Here is a 19,451-nt window from a genome sequence, read left to right as displayed (position 1 = left end):
CATCTGGGTCACAGATCTGGGTTTCCATGGTTACCGCGTCACAACAAAGTCACATTCGATTTCTTTGCGATTACATTTCCAAAATAAAATACCTACTAAAAAAACACACTTATGATTGGATTAAGGCATAACGTGTCTAGGGGAATGGATAAGCCAAGAACAGCACTGATTATAGATGATGATGATGAACTGTATACAGGATTCAATGATGTATCACCAGCGTTGGATACGAGAGGCATTCAGGAGGATACTGCTTTGCAACAGACTTTACGGACGGCTGGAATAGGCCGACAAGTGCCTAGTAGGATGGGGACTGGGGTAAGTAAATAAATTGAAATTAAATTTTATATTGTAAGGTACTAATTCATACGTGATTAATGATAGAACCTAGAAAAACTTAAGACGTATAGAAAAGTGTATAATATAGCTCTACATAATTTATTTACTGTACTAATTGTTGGGCTACTAAGTTGAATTTACCTCCTTGTTTTACCATAGATTTTCCTCAACTGTTTCGAACAACATTATATGTCCGATCGTATCTTGCATCTGATAAAATATTGTTTGACGAGCCATATTATCTTAGTTAGGTGTTAGTTTAAACGCAAACATTTAATGTATTCAAATAAACTTCACACACACATACACACATTAAAATAAATAGTTCGTTACAACTAATAATAATGATAAATATATCTACACTAGAGGTCCGCCCCGGCTTCGCCCGTGGTACATATTTCGCAATAAAAGGTAGCCTATGTCCTTTCTCGGGTATCAAAATATCTCCATACCAAATTTCATGCAAATTGGTTCAGTAGTTCAGGCGTGATTGAGTAACAGACAGACAGACAGAGTTACTTTCGCATTTATAATATTAGTATGGATATCATAACTATCAAATTTCTCAAGATGTTCCGTATGGGCACGGTAAGCGTTCGCGGTTCACGCGCGGGCACCGCCGCGACACGCCCCGTCACCGCGCACAGAGCGGCCGGTTACACGTCCACTACGAGAGACAATAGCGCCAAGGAAGAGAAGAGAGAGGATACGTGAGAAATATTGCAATATTATTAGATTAGATTTTTTGCCAGATAATGCTATAAAAATTAAAAATATACCTACTAGATTTATAAATTTACTCAACCTGATCATAAATATAATCATAAGATCCTCAAATTTTTTACGGTCTTATTATAAGCTTCTCTTTGCTCGAATTATTCAAGTTCTGCCCTAAATGATTTTTTTTTTTTTTTTTTTATTGTTTGATAGGAAAGCGCTTGACCACTATCTCGCCTGATGGAAAGCTGAGATGTGGCCTAAGATGGAGCGCGCTTTCCTAGAAGGTACCTGTTCACTCTTTTCTTGAAGACCTCCATATTGTACTCGTCGGGGAACACAGACTCAGGAAGCATGTTCCAGTCCCTCGCGGTTCGAATGAAGAATGTCGATCCGAACCGCTTTGTCCGGGTACATGGAACGTCCACCATATGGCGGTGCCTAGAGTCTGTGCGCCTCGACGAACGATGGAAAAACGGGGATGGCGGAATTAGATCGTGCAATTCCGCAGCGCACTCACCAAAGTGTATCCGATAAAATACCGATAAACTTGCCACTCTGCGACGATGGGCGAGGCTCTGGAGTTTTTTGCCTACTAGCTCATCGTCGTTTATTAGCCTCTTGGCACGCCTCTCTATCGCCTCAAGCGCCTCCAGCTGGTACTTGGCTGATCCATCCCAGAGGTGAGAACAGTATTCAATGCACGAACGGACTTGTGCTTGATAGAGATTGAGCAACTGTCCCGGACTGAAATACTGTCTCACCTTCGCCAGAATACCAAGCTTTTTTGAGGCTACTTGGGCTTTTGATTCGATGTATGAACCAAAATTAAGAGTAGGCGTTAAGGTGATACCAAGAAGCTCGAGGTGGTCAGTTATCGGCACAGATACACCTTGGAAAGACGGAGTCAGGTTGAAAGGACTCCGTTTAGCGGAAAATAGACACGCCTGGGTCTTAGTCGCATTGAACTTGACCAGATTGGCCTCGCCCCAATCGGAGACTGCCTGTAAGGACAAGTTCAAGCGATCGACCATCGCCTCCCGCAGAGACTGGATTTGTGCCGTACTAGCACGCGCGTTGGATACGTATCTCTCCACAACAGTGCTATCGTCTGCGTACCCATAGATACCGGGTTTCAGCAGATCGTTAATGTGTAGCAGGAATAGTGTTGCGGAGAGAACTGATCCCTGAGGGACCCCGGCGTTTATAGCCAATTGGTCGGACGAGCAGCCGTCGACGACTACTCGTATCGACCGGTCTCTCAGAAAATCTGTGATCCATGCGCAGAAACCAGCAGGCAGACCGTACGATGGAAGCTTGCCAATAAGGCTATCATGCCAGACCTTGTCGAACGCTTTCGAGATATCAAGGGAGACAGCAAGTGCTTCCCCATGATTCTCTATGGCCTCGCTCCAGATATAGGTAGCACACGCTAGAAGATCCCCAGTGGACCGATTTCGGCGAAATCCGTATTGGCGGTCACTGAGTAGATCGTTCGCTTCTAGGTGTGCCATAAGCCTGCTGTTCAGTACACGTTCCATAGTCTTGCAGAGTATGGACGTGACTGAAATTGGCCTATAATTGGAGGGGTCGGCACGACTGCCTTTTTTGGGCACAGGCTGCACATTAGCAAGCTTCCACGATTTCGGTACTTTTCCAGTCGTCATCGAAAGGCGAAAGAGGCGTGTCAGAACAGGAGCGAGCTCAGGCGCACAGATTTTTAGTACTATGGCTGGAATACCATCAGGGCCACTAGCTTTATTCACATCAAGATTCCGCAGCGTTTTAAGAACCTCAGTCTGACGGATGCGAATTTCCGGCATATTCGCCTCGCAACCAGGTAGACTGGGAGGTTTGGCGCTTGCAGGATCCAGACGCGAATTTTCTGCGAACAGAGTAGCAAATAGGTTCGCTTTCTCTGCGGCAGTGTGAGCTAGCGTCCCATCCGGTCTCAGCAGTGGAGGAAGTGAGGGGCGGCAGAAATTCGATTCAACCGACTTTGCCAGGGACCAAAACGCTTTACTACCGGAGGGGTAAGAAGCCAGTTTGTTCCCTATACGGCTAACGTGGTCAAATCGAGCTTTCCGTAGAGTTTTCTTGCAGGACTTGGCGGCCCGGTTAAAGGCTTTCTTCTTTTCTGATACGTCCTTGGCCTTGCGGTGTCGAGCATCAGTCCAAGCCAGATATGCCTCATTCTTAAGCGCTTCAGCGCGTTTGCACTCGGCTCTGAACCAGGGCTGAGCTTTACTGGACGTGGCTACATCGGAGAATGGAATATAGTACTCCATTCCCTGCCGCAGCACATCTGTCACAGCATCCGCACAGGTCGAAGGGTCTTCGGAAGAAAAGCAAACAGACCGCCAGGGATAAGACGCAAAGAAGGAACGCATCTCGTCCCAATCTGCTGACTTGTATCGCCACACGCGCCGAGAGCCCCTGGGACTGGGATCGGGCGGCGAGTAGACAGATACAGACTTCACCAGACAGTGATCGGAGCTGCCAAGCGGCGAAGAAATCGCAACCGAGTAACGGTCCGGATCTGTTGTCAGCAGAAGGTCCAAGCAATTGGCTGTATGGCTCTCAACATCAGGAACCCGCGTCGCTCCTTGGACCAGCTGGGTGAGATTTAACGCTATAGCGAGCTTACGCGTCTCTCTCCCAGCGAGATCAGTGCTCTGGTACGGGAATAGCCACTCCTGGTGGTGGGCATTGAAATCCCCCAGTAGCACTAGCTGAGCGGAAGGGAATTTGTGTTGAGCAGCATCCGCCGCCTCACTTAGGTACTCTGTGAGCCTGATAGTCTCCTGGTCTCCGCTGTGCGCTCGGTAGACACAAGCATAGACAAGCTTCTCTAAGCCTGTGTCCACCAGCATCCAAAGTACAGAGAAATGGGGGTCTTCAAGAAAACGGAGACGCCGACAGCAGATGTCGTCTCGGACGTACGCGCACACACCTGATCGAGCTTTAAAATTTTGCTCCAGTGTGTAGCCGGGGTAAGTCAGGTACGCCAGATCAGACGGACACCTTATCTGCGTCTCCGTGAGGAACAAGATACAAGGATTGCTAGTCTCTAGGTGGAAGTGGACTGAAGCGAGGTTGGAGTGTAGACCTCTGATGTTAGTAAGGTCTACTTTCAGCGAGAGGGAGTGCTGCCGCTGTACAACTGTGTTCCTGTATCTTGCTTTTTTCATCATTTGTTTGGAGAGTGAAGTAGGTGTGAAGACGGCAGTGAATCGAGGCGCTTTACATCTGGACCTGAGACACACACTTAGAAGCCGCAATGACGGGGACTAGTCTGGAGACTGCGGGGACGCCCGAGCCCCCCCAAGTTGTCCATAGGGCCCTCTCATCCGGTCGCCAACCGGCACTATGGCGCAACTTGGGATTTTTCGCTGGTTGGCGGGGCAGCCTTTCACATGTGGCTAGCACGCTACTTGGGCCCCCTACTGACCAGCGGTCGGCCAGCGGTGCACCGTGCCTCGGATCCCGCTACCCTCCATGACTAGCCACCGGAAGCAGCAACGACAGTGAGCGTCAGATCGTCCTGATTGTAAAAGCGCAACTGATTCGACCCGTCTTCACTAAGGCTACATCAGCTTCTTCGTGCCGGAACACGGACGCTTGGCGACACGTCTTCAGCTGATGGGTGGTCATTATAGCCGCGACAAATGTCTCCCACCATGTCACCTGTTTAGCACCACCCAGGGACCACGTGTAGGGATTCAGAGTTCTGGGTATACTCCTACGGACGGAGGTGACTCGGCCCCTATGATCTGATGATCATTCAAATGCGACTATCCAACTGTAACACTTTAATAGCTAAACCTCAGCATCAATTTGGATGAATTTAGAATTAATATAGTTTTTTTAATGTAATTCATTGAATTTTAATTAAATTACAGAATTGAGGATAAGATAAAACAAATGGAAGCGAAAATTATGGTCCTCGTTGAGGAATCTTGCATGCTTAGCGCTCGAATATCTGACGACGAATCTAATAGTAGTAAAAGGGAACAAGATCTCACACAGGTAGGTTATGCGTATAATATATTTGTATCAAAATTAATTTTAAAAGTTTTAGTACATCTTCTAAGATATTACTTAATTTCAGGCTTTAGCTAAGGCCCAGGAAGCGTCCACTCTAGAACGGCAATTAATAAAGATGCAAGAACAAGCCAATTTAGGAGACTCGCACAATTTAGATCTTACTTTTTGCGTAAGTAAAAAATAGAAATGATTATTTAAAAGTAAAAATATAATTAATATTATAATTATTTAATTTCAGGTTCTTTGCAATTTAGCGGACCAATATGCTCTCAACGAAATGTATACCGAAGCTTTAAATACCTACCAATTGCTCACAAGGAATAAATTATTCCCCCATGCCAATAGACTGAAGGTATTTAAAATAAAACTTCTTTGCAAAGATTCATATGCATTCCAATATTATTAATCTCTGATTTATCTCGTTAAGGTGAATATGGGTAATATATATTTCAAAATGGGTGAGCATCCAAAAGCACTTAAGTTATACAGAATGGCATTGGATCAAACTTCTACTGCAGAAAAAGATTTAAGGTATGATATTTGTAATTACTAATTTTCTTTTAAGAAGATATTCTTACTGCTAATTATGTGCCATCATTTCTTTTTTTTTTTATTAAAATTACCAGAATGAAAGTGATGCACAACATAGGACTTCTCTTGGTGAGAATGGGAAAGTTCCGTGACGCTGTCACAAATTTTCAACATATTATGCACGAGCAGGGTGATTTTCAGACAGGTATGAATATTTTATTTTAATATAATCCTATTTTTTCGTTGAATTTATTTTAAAACTTATTTAATGTGTTTAAATTTCAGGTCTGCATTTGGTCCTATGTTCTGTCGCATTAGATGATGCAGAAGGTGGAAAAGCAGCTTTTCACTCCATGCTGGATGTTGAACTTCCCAACTATCACCTCGATATAGCAATAGATGATGTAAGGAATTTTCGAGAAAAATATATGTTGTTATAATTTTTAGTATTACATAATATGAAATTGATGATTTCCAAGTTCTAAAACTTTTGTTTCCACTTTTCTATACAATTTGCTTCATAGATATCTAAAATTTTATGACATGAGTGCGGTATGATGTTTCTATTCAAGTTAATCTGAAATTAAACCATAGCTAAACAACTACATAATTTGATTTGTATAATCAATTTTGTACATCAACACAGATTCACACAAAAATATATAGTATTTAAAATTGAGTAGCCGCTTTATACCAAACTACCGTTGTTCATAGCGAAATGAATCTCTTACAAAAAAATAAATATTTACTGTGCTCACTAACGTAAAATTATCGAAGATGGTTACTCAAGACATAAGGCCGCCATTTGTGCATGTCCCTTTTTTGTATATGTATGACATTTTCCTATTTGTAATGGTGTACACTGTACAGGAAAAGTTTTTCATCCATTAATTCATTCATTATCGAGGAATTAATTAATCAAATTATAGGAGAACGACGCATACGAGTGCGTAGTCCGCGACGTGGTGCGCGGCGACCGGCTGTCGCGGTGGTCGCGCGCGGCCGCTGCGCACGCGGACCGCTGCCTCGCGCTGGCTGCCGCTGCGGTGGCACGGCCGGCTGCTCGCCACCAGCGGGATGACGAGTTGGGGTACGATATACATAACTAGATAATGTGGATAGTACGGTTATATACTATGTTTTTACTTTTACAAGTTATATGTATGCATAAATATATAGTAGGTATAGTATATAGGTATAGTATATAATAGGTGCTGAATAAAAATCAGTTTTTTAAACCTAGTAATTTCTTACGCAAATCAACTCATATTTTATTCCCACTATTAAATAAGATGCACTATTATTGTACTTTCTATACAAGTGAATAATATTTTATTCGTAAATTTATTGATTGCAAAAGCAATAAGCTAAGAAGCAAGTTTATTGAAAAAAGGGAGCAAAAAGTTCATACCTTTGGATGATTATCTTTTTACAGTAGTGCGTCCTGGTGCGTGGAAGCCCTTCGAGGATACTCGGGAGGCGGAGCTGGCGCGAGATTAGAACTAGGCAGCGCTCTAGCATCACTGCGCAGCGCTACCACAGCTGGGGGAGGCGGTATGGCCACTGGACTGAAAGCGCTGCAGCGGCTGAAAGCGGTGGCAAGGGCGCATCCGAATGATCGTATTCTACGGGCAGAAGCGAACACTGATGCAGCTTTTGTTGCTTATGCGGTATACGAAAAAACTCTTCTCTATCTAAAAAAATCTAAGAATTAAGTTGAACTACTGTTTCAAAATGCGTTCAAATTAAAATAAAATGTATCACTATATCTTAATCAGCTTTAAATGATTTGCAAATTTCTTGTACCTAATGCTGTCATGTAAGCAACATTAATTTTAAAATCAAATTTTCATAGCTGGGTAAAGTGTCAGAAGCAAAATCATTAAGCGAAGCAGCGTGTAGAGATGACCCTTACTCGTGTCCAGCGCGAGTCACCTCTGCGCTTTCGGAACTTGCTTTATCCGGAAACGGAATTAGTGACGGCATCGCTGATATCCTTAACCAGTTGTCAGCGGCCACACATCTCGATCCCGCTGACCTTATAGCTATGCATGATATGGGTAAGTTTTGTAGTTTAAGTATTTACGATATTAAATTTTTTTATATATCAGAGTGAATTAAAGTATAAGTAAGAAAATTACTTACTTATTATATATATATTCTTATTATATATATTCTTCTATATATTCTTACTTATTATATTTATGCTCTGCCCTATTCCTCTCCTCAAACTAACTTCCTTCCGTACGTCTGGTTGTCTGGAAGAAATCGCTATTTAGCGATAAGACCGCCATTTGTTTAAATTTATAATTAGATTAAGTTCCTAGTTAAGTTAAGTCAGAGCAATAAAGTATGAATAAATAAATAAATAAATAAAAATTTTCTTGCGTAGTTGTAACTTTGTAGAAGTATTTTTACTAGCTGTTTATCAAATATTTTTACCTACTTGTATTTTTTTTACACAATTGAAATAAAAAAATAAATATTTTGTATGTTTTGTACATGATGAACATGGTTTTATCATTATGATATTAAACAACGAAATAACAAAAATGGAAATGAATATTGAAAATATGCAGATTGAGAATATCATTACCGCCTTATTAAATCTTATATAAAAAAAATGAATCGCAAAATGTGTTGGTAAGCGCATAACTCGAGAACAACTGAACTGATTTCGTTAATTCTTTTTTTATTACTTTTCTTGAAGTACGAGGATGGTTCTTATGGAGAGAAAACGTAAAAATGTACCACGGGCGAAGCCGGGGCGGGCCGCTAGTCTTATATAAATCCGCACACCACACAGCGCTAGCACTCGAGCTGTCAGGGGAGGAGAGCGGAGCAGAAGCGCGGTGGCAGCGCGTGCGGGCGGCGGGCGGCGCGGGGCCCACGCTGCGGGCGCTGGCTGCCGCCGGGCTGGCCCGCATCGCTAGACGGGACACTACGGCTAGTAGTGCGGCTGAACACTGGTATAATGTACTATTCATATACACATTCACATACACTCCACCATTGAGATATACCGAGACGACATCGCCTACATCACTTATGTTCCGCTCACCATAAGCCATATGGCTTAACTTTTTTATTTGTTTTAAAGTGAAACGCATCAAATATGCCTTCGTGTATGTTACGATATTGCACAAATAATACGGAAAAGTGCAAAGGAATAACTTTTCATCGGTAAGTACCTAACTAGATAATAATTTTTAAAACTAAGAGCAAAAAAATGCGCCCCGCGCTGCCGCGTTTGGCGCACAGATTTTGTTCGTGGTGTCTCCTCCACACGTAGTAATATTATCTCAATGCACTCCACTCGAAATGTCAGGCAAGGAAGGCGCTTTGGAAGCGCGCTGGTAGCGCGTGCGGACCACGCCTTTTTTCGCCTTAATAACTAATAGACGAAAACAATAAACAGCATTTGAGACAGTACTCCAAAATGATGCTATTAATTATGTTATACTTGCAATATTAGAACATAATATACATTTTCATCTTATGATACGCAGCTTGCGCAAAATTGCAATATTTTTAATTTTATTGATATAGTTAGTTGGACAACTAGAAATTTAAATACTATTTCCAGGTATAGTATGATAAGCAACTGGGACGCGGGCGTCTCATGTGCACTCGCAAACCTGCACAGCGAGCTCGGTGACACGCAAACTGCTAAACATCATTATCAAGACGTAAGTTTGGAATCGAGATTTTAGGCTTATAAAATATTGGACACAAATTGACAAAAACTTAAATGTCAGTTTTTAACCGACTTCAAAAAAAAGGAGGAGGTTATCAATTCGGCCGGTATGTTTTTTTTATGTATGTACACCGATTACCTACTCCGAGGTTTCTGAACCGATTTACGTGATTCTTTTTTTGTTCGATGCGGGATGGTGTCGAATTGGTCCCATAAATTAATTAATTATGAACCATATACGAGCAAATAAAGATATTTGAATTTGAATTTGAATTTTAAAAATTTTATTCGGATAGGCCCAGTAGTTTTTATTTTATGAGCATTTTTGTATGTATTTGTAAATGTTGCAAGTGCAAGTTTGAAGTCGGTTGTTTTTAACGCAGTTATCACTTGTTGTCAATTTGTGTCCAATATAGACTACAAGCCCGCATAGGAAAAAAATATGGGTCAAATGAACCACCAGGGGACATATCTAGAACGATAGAAGAGCATAAAATAATAAGATTCATCACTATGCCGTCACTTGTAAGCTGTCCAACTGAGTGCAGATGAGAATTGAAAAGTACAGGTAGACTCGGTAAATTTTGGTCATATATTTTTGTACGGCATTCTTAACCATCGATAGATCCATTAAAAATAATAAGAAACCGCTCAGTGTCGTACAAAAATGGTGGTCCGCAAAGTCGGAATTTTTATTTAAATTCCGAGAGTTACCGAGGGTAAATTTGGTCATTTGACCATGTACGGCATCTGTGTCATACTATGCCTATACTGCTTTTAATCCATTATTCCACAACGCCGTACAAAAATCATGGGGACAAGGGGAAAAAATCGAGAGTTGCAATCCCCTCTCTTTCCCCACTCCAGGGGGTCATTTGACTAAGTACGGCTTCGGTTCCAAAACATTATCTAGCACTCAAAAGTACTATTAAAAGCAATGCCGTCAAAAAATAATTGTTCTTTTAAATGTATACCAATAATCATCTTAATTTCATCGAATTCTTGATATAAAGAGCTGTAAGGTCATTAATTGACCCTGTACGGGAACTTTTTTTTTAACATGATATTGTAAAATTCAATTGTTGTATAGTATTGCCGTTCAAAAGAAACCGTTCTAAAAAAAGTTATAGAGAAATGCATAAACAGAAATTTTGTAAAAGTTTAAACATCGTAGATTAATGAAATATAATAGTTTTCTACACTTTATTCATTGTTTTAAATAGTATTAACATAGATAAATTAGGAAAAAACGATGTCGTACATTTTTGTGCAGACCACATCTTTTAGGCTGATGAAAGCGACGAAAGCTACAATTTTAAGGGTGCTTTATGGCCATTTGATACAGTACGGCATTAAAATATTTTTACCCAACTACGGCAAAGCAAAAGGAGGGTTATGATTTTGACAGGTCATGTATGTATGTTCATCTATTCCCTCGTAACTTCTAAACTACTTATCAGAATTCGACAAATGACATATCATTAGAAGCGTCTGAATTGTTCACTGGATAACCAGCGACCAGCTAGCTAAAGGCTATATGGGGTTTCACAAAATCTAATGTGGCGCCCTCTAGCGGACAAAACATACAGAGTAAAAAATAAAGTTAAGATAAATATACCGTGTTTGGTATCATTTGAAAGCGCTTTACTTGTACATTTTGAATATGTATATATTACTAGCATTTGCTTGTGACTTTACCTGTATTCATGAGCTGATTGCATATAATTCACATCTTTTCGTTCATAGCTTCTTTATTAGTTCATCAATTTAACGGAGTCCATTCCACCTGACTGGTGATAATTAACCACCTCGAGCTTCTTAATATTAATATATATTTATATTTTATTATCAAAATATAAAGCAAACATTTCGTTATATGGATTTTTTTCTCTTTCAGATTTTTCCCCTTTGAACCAACGAAAATGTACGGCACATGAAAAATATTTTCTATGCATAAAATACTTTAAAAATAAATTTATTTCGTGTTGTGTCAAATGACCCCCTGGAGTGGGGAAAGAGAGGGGATTACAACTCTCGATTTTTTCCCCTTGTCCCCATGATTTTTGTACGGCGTTGCGAAATAATGGATTAAAAGCAGTATAGGCATAGTATGACACAGATGCCGTACATGGTCAAATGACCAAATTTACCCCCGGTAACTCTCGGAAATTAAATAAAAATTCCGACTTTGTGGACCACCATTTTTGTACGGCACTGAGCGGTTTCTTATTATTTTTAATGGATCTATCGATGGTTAAGAATGCCGTACAAAAATATATGACCAAAATTTACCGAGTCTACCTGTACTTTTGAATTCTCATCTGCACTCAGTTGGACAGCTTACAAGTGACGGCATAGTGATGAATCTTATTATTTTATGCTCTTCTATCGTTCTAGATATGTCCCCTGGTGGTTCATTTGACCCATATTTTTTTCCTATGCGGGCTTGTAGTCTAATATTTTGACGTGAAATGCCTAATGGAAAAAAATATGATGTGTGGACTGTAGTTTTCTCTCATTAAAATCACTATTCTATTAGTAAAACATACTCTTCTACGTTCGTTTGTATTATTTACAAAGCACAAGAAAATATTTAATTTAATTACAGGTAGAAGCAGTGTGGCCGTGTGAATTGACAGCCTTGCAATGGCTGGCTGGCGAGTCGACACCGGAAGAGGCGTTGCAATACTACCGACGGGCTGCACGCTTGCAACCCAATAATGTGAGTCGTATTATTTATAACTAGCTTTCCAAGCCGCATAGTTCCCGTTCCCGTGGGATTTCCGGGATAAAACTTATCCTACGTGTTAATCCAAGTTACCCTCTATATGTGTGCTTAATTTCATTGTAATCGGTTCAGTAGTATTTGCGTGAAAGAGTAACAAACACACACATACACATCCATCCTCACAAACTTTCGCATTTATAATATTAATAGGATAAGAAATTATAAGTGTTTGTCAGTGTCCAGAATATGTGCAAATAGATTCACGTGTAAAATTGGTCGAAACTGTATGTAAATTTTTCTAGCAATTTAACGACGTACTTTTAACGAAACAAACACAAATAATTGTAACACCTTTCCTTGATGCAAAACTTCATTTATAATATTTTTTGCATTCACCATTTATAAGAAGAAATTATCCTCCTATATTCTTTAATACAATTAATATAATATATGTCTTGATTATAACACTAACAGCCGCAATGGGGTCTGCTTATCGGCGGCTGTTTGCGCGCCAGTGGCCGGTATCAAGAAGCTCTTCGAGTCTACAAGAAACTCAACGCAAGATTTCCAGATGATATTCAATGTGAGCTTACTATGCTTTGTTTCTATTTAATATGATTTTTTATTTAATTAATTTTAGCGTTATTTAAACTTTAGCTAATGCCCGCGGCTTCGTACCCTTGTAAAAGTTTATGCTCTAATCCAGCACTTACTAATATACATATATCTGTGGAAAATTTAATATGTAGGTATATAATGAGTAACAAAGATCTTAACTTCTAACTTTCACGTTTATAATATTAGTATACTAGCTTACCGCCCGCGGCTTCGCCCGCTTTGTCTAAAACCTAATAAATTATATACTTAAACCTTCTTCTTGAATCACTCTATCTATTAAAAAAAACCGCATCAAAATCCGTTGCGTAGTTTTAAAGATTTAAGCATACAAAGGGACATAGCGACAGAGAAAGCGACTTTGTTTTATACTATGTAGTGATGTAGTGATGATAATAATAGCGAAAACATACCATTAATCACAATATATTCGCATAATACTGCTATAATATTATACGTTATTAATGATTTCCATCAATATATTATTATATAAACTGAGCAGTGAGCGATGACGAATACACTTATTTAGGTCACATAGAAATAAGATGTTTTGTAAAATGTCATTCATGTTATGTTTGTGTCGTTATCTCTCATGGTAAATATTTTCGTTATGCTTTAATGCAGTTGTTTTCCAACTTTGATAGTACAGAGAAATTTATAATTTGCATCAGATAAATGTTATATTCATAGTAATACTTGTGTAAATGGAAAATCAAAATACTTTCTTATTAAGTTTAAAAAAAATATATTTACTTTGGCTTTGTATTTACTTAAAACGACGGAACCCATTTGGATAATATTTTTTACTAGCTGTCCCCGCGGTTTCACCCGCATTTCTCCGCTCCTGTTGGTCTTAGCGTGATGACACATAGCCTATAACCTTCCTCGATAAATGCGCTATCGAACACCGAAAGAATTTTTCAAATCGGACCATTATTTTCTGAGATTAGCGCGTTCAAACAAACAAACAAACTCTTCAGCTTTATAATATTAGTATAGATATGTATTTACACCAATCATGACCTAGTTTCATGACACCAAAATATAAATTAGAAAATATGTAGAAACCACTCAATTAAGATACCTACTAAAATATAACGAAAAAAATCACTGACAATTTTTTGTGCAGGTTTGAAGCACATAGTAAAACTATGCGGTGACCAGGGCTTGTCTGAGACCAGTGTTTGGAATCGTGAGTTGCAGAGAGCGGTGGCTAGAGCGAAACAAAAGGAACGGGGTAAAAACAAGTTTCTTTTTTTAATTATTTGCTTGTAAATACCAACGGAACCAATACCTATGTATCACGCTACCCTTTAATAATTAATCGTCTTTGGAGAAAAAACTGTAATACAATTGAACAAACTCGCCCATAAATAGCGAAATATGTCAGAATATTTATGACTGCTCTTTTGATTGCCATTTAAAAATAATCATTTTACAGTACTTACAAAAAAAAAATAATTAACAAATTAATTTTTAATCAAAATATATTTGTCAAGAGTATCTAATGTAAATTTTCCATAAATATTCGGAATAATCATAAAATAAACGGTTGCGTTAATTGTTTGTTTCCTAACAACGTCCTTTATCACGAGCGTGTTTACGTATTTTCAATTGTTTTTGCAACAAGTACAGTGGCATTATTATAGAAATCGCTATCACCAACTTTGAACCGCGATAACGCCGTGATTTATGCGCCGATGACGTCAACAACGTCTTAAAACCTGTTTTGAAAATTAAGCAGAATATGATGACGTACTATCTATATTGATAACATTATATAGTTTACTTACAATCTAATATTTTTTTCCTAATAATAAAAGAGCTATTTTTAAGTATAATTTTTATTCTCGAAGTTTTGCTGCCTTGCCCAGTAACTGATAAACTTTAATAATAACTTTTCTTATTATTTAAGTTGAAGCATAAAGACATGAGCTTAAATTCTGCTTGTAAACTTGAAATATGATCCTTGTAGAAATGAAGAGATAAATTATATTGTTTTTTATCTGAATCACGTATTAAGTTTTACAATATAAACAATAAACATATTAAGAGAAAAATTATATTGTTTTTATCTGAATCACGTATTAAGTTTTACAATATAAACAATAAACATATTACTAGGCATTGTTTAAGTTTCAGTATCAATTAAAATCTTCTTAAAATATATAAATCGCATACAGGATAAAGACATACAGCATTTATTATTTGTCTCAATTATTGCTTTAAAGAACCGTTAATTAATCAGTCGGGTTAATTATTCTTGTTGACGTCTGCATTATGTTTACATGTTATCTAACGTCCAGCTAATTATTGAACGTTTGAACTTAAAGGTAAACTAAGCACATGAGCGATAACGTGATAAAAGCTGTTCCTGTCACTAACGCTGGCTTTGGTATATAAAATAAGCTATGTATATTAAATAGGCTACTTATATTTTATAATATTTTCAATAAATAGGTATGTAGGTTTAATTTATTGTTGCATTTTAATGATGTATGTTATTAAATTGTAAAATATTTTGGAAATAATACGAGTAAGAATTAGAATACTTTATGGATTCCTATGATTTCTCAAACAGCTAACATAACATCAGCGAGTAGCTTCTCATCTGGTGCAAGCCAATCTCCAATAGAATCGATGCGAGGTAAGGTCACAAGAAATAGATAAAGATTCCTATTAGAGTATTCATAGTTATCACGATACATAATAAATAAATAATCACAAATGATGCAATAAGTTCGACACGAACTGGATTCGAATATGGTACACGATATATATTGATAATAATTAACCGGTTATAACTGCTTCTTTTATTCAAACAACATTTGTTGAGAGGAAAACGACCTCTTAGGATTTTTTTCTATTTCTTCTATTTCTATGTGATATCAGCGCTTTACTTAATGATACCTCATGCCATTAGGTCAATAAAATGGTACATTTATATTTATTATTGTATTGATATTTTGTAGATCTTTTATTAGGTACCTACATTTAAATAGATAAAGATAAATATTATAGTTTTTACAGTATTTTAATACCCTAGGAGTAAAAATTAATCTACGAAGATAAAAATATTTTGTGTAATTGTTGTTAGGTTACAGTTCTAACCTAACTATTATTCCAAAATGTTTATGTATTGTAAACACTGAATAATGAATGCCTATGTTCTTTCTCAGTGTCTAATGATTGTCTGTGTCAAATTTCATCAAAATCGGTCCGGTAGTTTATGCGTGAAAACCATACATACATACATACATAACTACAAACCTTTCCCCTTTATAATATTAGTATAGAAAATTGAAAAATGAATTGCTTACTAATTATTATTTATATTTAAATTATGAAGCGGCTTCACGAGGCGAAAGCGCAGCGACAGGAACGCGGCGGCCAAGCGAGAGTCGGCTAAACACTGGAAACAGGTTAGTATTTAATATAATGTAGTTAAACATTACATATTTTGATTAAATTGATTGAGAAAAGAACTACAGATATATAACTAAAATTACATTAAATATTTAATTTAACAATACTAAATAGACTATGTTTTTACAAGTCTAAACAAACTGCATACAAAGTGTCACACGTACATCATCACAAAATCGATCGAAACATATACATAGTTACAATTTACATAATCATAAAATCGACTAAACGACTATACCAAATATGCGAATGGTTTCATTTAATGTAGATTTTTTCTACCTAATAAATTGTATTGATTGAAAATATACTACTTTATCAACAGTTGCAATTTTAAATGTTTCAGCGTCTAATTTAACAGTGGGTGTGCCAGAGGCCTGTAAGGTGGGATTCTGTTTACCCATGACAAACAAAGATAATTTGCGAATACGCCTTCTATTTAAATGATATCACGGCGAAACAAACACATACTTTCATTACAAAGAAATATTTTTACTGAGATTACGCGAGTGACGTAAATTAATAAATAAATAAGTTATCTCTGTACTTGACGACAGTATCATTTAAAACGATGAAAAACCACTTATACATATTATATGAGTTTTTACAGTAGATGTTGATTTTGTAATATTTGTTTAAAAACTATTCAGTTTGTAGATGAATCTCAAACTGTAGAGAATTATTATAATTATCTATGATATATAAAAGAGCTAGATACGTTACCCGCTCTCTATTTTGGCAAGAAAAAACTCAGGTAAGTGCCCGAGTTTCACTTAGTCACGCACCATTCAGCGTCGTGGCTGGACGTTCTTTTTGTATTTTAATCGGCAGTTGTTATTACGAAGTACATGAGTGAGACATGTATTATGTCTCGTGCGTGAGAGTGAAAGAGAGAACAACTGTATTGGTGATAATGCGTTAGTAAGTAGGTATGTATTAATTACGCTGGTTTTTAGTGCAATGATGTTGGCGTATGCCGCGTCTACTAGTATAATAGGTCATTGATAATTATTATATTATTATTATCAGATAATAATAGTATGTCCTATATCATATATGAGAGCTATAATTATTATCAGTCAGTATGTAAGTAGGTTAACAATTAACGATTCAAAAATGATTAAATTTTCATCAGAAATGAATGCGAATGACATTTCTGTTACTTATTGCAACATTTAACTATCTGTACCTATAGGGGTTATTTTTGTTTAACACCATAAACAGCGATACATCGCTGATTGAGAGGATAAATATTTTAAAATTAAAAAAAAAATCATAATATAAAAAAGAAACGAATCGTCCCTGTTTATTTTTTGTGTCTTTGTTAGTTAGCATTTTATTTAACACTAGCTTCCGCCCGCGACTCCGTCCGCGCGGAAAAATTAAGGTTTATTTTTTTTTCTTCGTATTTTTCCGGGATAAAAAGTATCCTATTTTATGCCCAGGATAATAAGGTATAATTATACCAAGTTTCATCGAAATCGAACCGTTAGTTTTCACGTGATGCCTGAACATACAGACAGACAGACAGACAAAAATTTTTTTAATCACATATTTGGGCTTGGTATCGATCCAGTAACACCCCCTGCTTTATTTTTTCAATATTTTCAATGTACAGAATTGACCCTTCTACAGATTATTATATTTGATGATTGATGATTGATGATTATTATTATATGTATAGATTAATATCGTTTAAATTTAAAGAGATACCTAACTCAACAATTTATTAAAAATACTCAGCCAATGAATACAACTGCGTTAATTTTTTTAAGTGTTTCATTTAACAAATTTAAATTATCATTTACTACTAATTAATGTGATATCTGAAATATGCCAAGCTAATTACAACATTATTGCCGGGCTGTAATAGCATTAGTTTGGCACGTGCCAATGCCAAATATCTAATATTATCTTCTTCACCTTTGTGTTTAGGTGATCCTTAGTGATTATTTTGAAACCAATATAAAAAAAAATGAATACCACATGAATAATTATAAATTTCATTGACTAGAAGACAGATAATTTCTTCCCATTTCGCAAATTTCATTGCCTAGAAGACAGATAATTTTTTCGCCCGCTTCTAATAGCTAAGGTATAATGGAAGGGTTGATGGAGGGCATTAAAGAAAAAGACTGGGTAAGGTTACAGGCCTACCGTTTTATCTAAACATTATAAACAAATATAAAAACGATTTAATTTTTTGTAACCGAATATTTGGTTTCATTTATTTATAAAAAATATAAACCTGCCCGAAAATTATGTAATCTCGTGTCTCTGAGATAAGATATTCAAGGTTATAGGTTACAATTGCATAAATTATGTCGTGTTTCCTGTAGACCAAAATATACAAAATTGGAGATGAGATTTTAATTGGTACCAAAATGTTAAGCTATTGCATAGCTTCTATCGCGGGCATTGAGCGTAAGCGCGAATCGGGAAATTCCGTAACGAGAAAACCTCACGCTCCCCACTCCGACGGGCTCGGAGGTGTGACTTGAAGGCATAGCATGCCATAGCTTTACCGCGGCAGTCCCCGAGTGCCACACCTCGTTTTTTTTATATGTATACAGACTGTTTAATAGAATATTCTCGAATGGGCTCTAAGACTTATTCATTTAACTTTGATTTTGCGCTAAATAACGCGAGTTTATATTTAAAATATATAATTTTATTTCTTGATTGTTCGTTAATATTTTGCGCACTAGATTCGGTAGCACGGCTAATATCCCAGACTTGGCACGTGACGGCATCATAGGGTCAACCTTATTAATATTAAATGAGTTTTCATTCACTTATCAATTCAGATTCATGGATTTGAATTATTCTGCGTCGTAAATAAAATGGTCGATTTAACTGCGCCATTAAATTAAATGTAGAGAAAATCAAAATATAATTATTATAATTATATATACAATGTTTTAATAAGATTATAAAAAAGTTTTGTAATAATAATGCAACAAAAACAAATATTGAAGTTATTTAGTTATCTACTGATTTATTTTAAAGCCTAAGTTCAAGTTTATATATTTTTGCAGTAACACGAGCATCGTGAACGAGTCAATGCAGCCACTATCTCGCTCTGTGAAACGACAAGATAGTAAGAAGAAAAGTGATATGTTTGAAGACGATCTACCTCTACCCCCAGAATAAGAAAAAGGAAACATTACTACTACTATTGTACTATCTCGAAATATTTTTCAAAATCGATTTGTACATTTTGTAATTTTTCACGTGAAATAAACGTTAATGTATGTTAATCACTTATTTTATTTTTCCCTCACGTCATGAAAATTTTGTTCAACTTTAATTATAATTAATTAGCAAATCATCGAACTTTCCATTCAAAGTGCG

General features: G+C 37.0%; 1 protein-coding gene across 1 annotated transcript; it reads left to right on the top strand.

Annotated features, from left to right (window-relative positions):
* Positions 1-120: 120 nt before the first annotated feature.
* Positions 121-19,357, top strand: LOC123691762 (intraflagellar transport protein 88 homolog). The gene is made up of 19 exons (XM_045636311.1): positions 121-318; positions 910-1,049; positions 4,959-5,085; positions 5,168-5,272; positions 5,342-5,455; positions 5,531-5,634; positions 5,730-5,839; positions 5,920-6,038; positions 6,564-6,724; positions 7,070-7,304; positions 7,490-7,694; positions 8,441-8,603; positions 9,221-9,323; positions 11,940-12,053; positions 12,534-12,642; positions 13,804-13,911; positions 15,256-15,321; positions 16,024-16,096; positions 19,136-19,357. The coding sequence occupies exons 1-19, from the start codon at positions 145-147 to the stop codon at positions 19,248-19,250; spliced, it is 2,445 nt and encodes an 814-aa protein (XP_045492267.1). The 5' UTR covers positions 121-144; the 3' UTR covers positions 19,251-19,357.
* Positions 19,358-19,451: the final 94 nt, after the last annotated feature.

Source organism: Colias croceus, chromosome 5 (assembly GCF_905220415.1).
Source record: "Colias croceus chromosome 5, ilColCroc2.1".
NCBI lineage: Eukaryota > Metazoa > Arthropoda > Insecta > Lepidoptera > Pieridae > Colias > Colias croceus.
The sequence above is the reverse complement of the archived record's forward strand: the minus strand, read 5'-3'. Positions and strand labels throughout refer to the sequence as shown.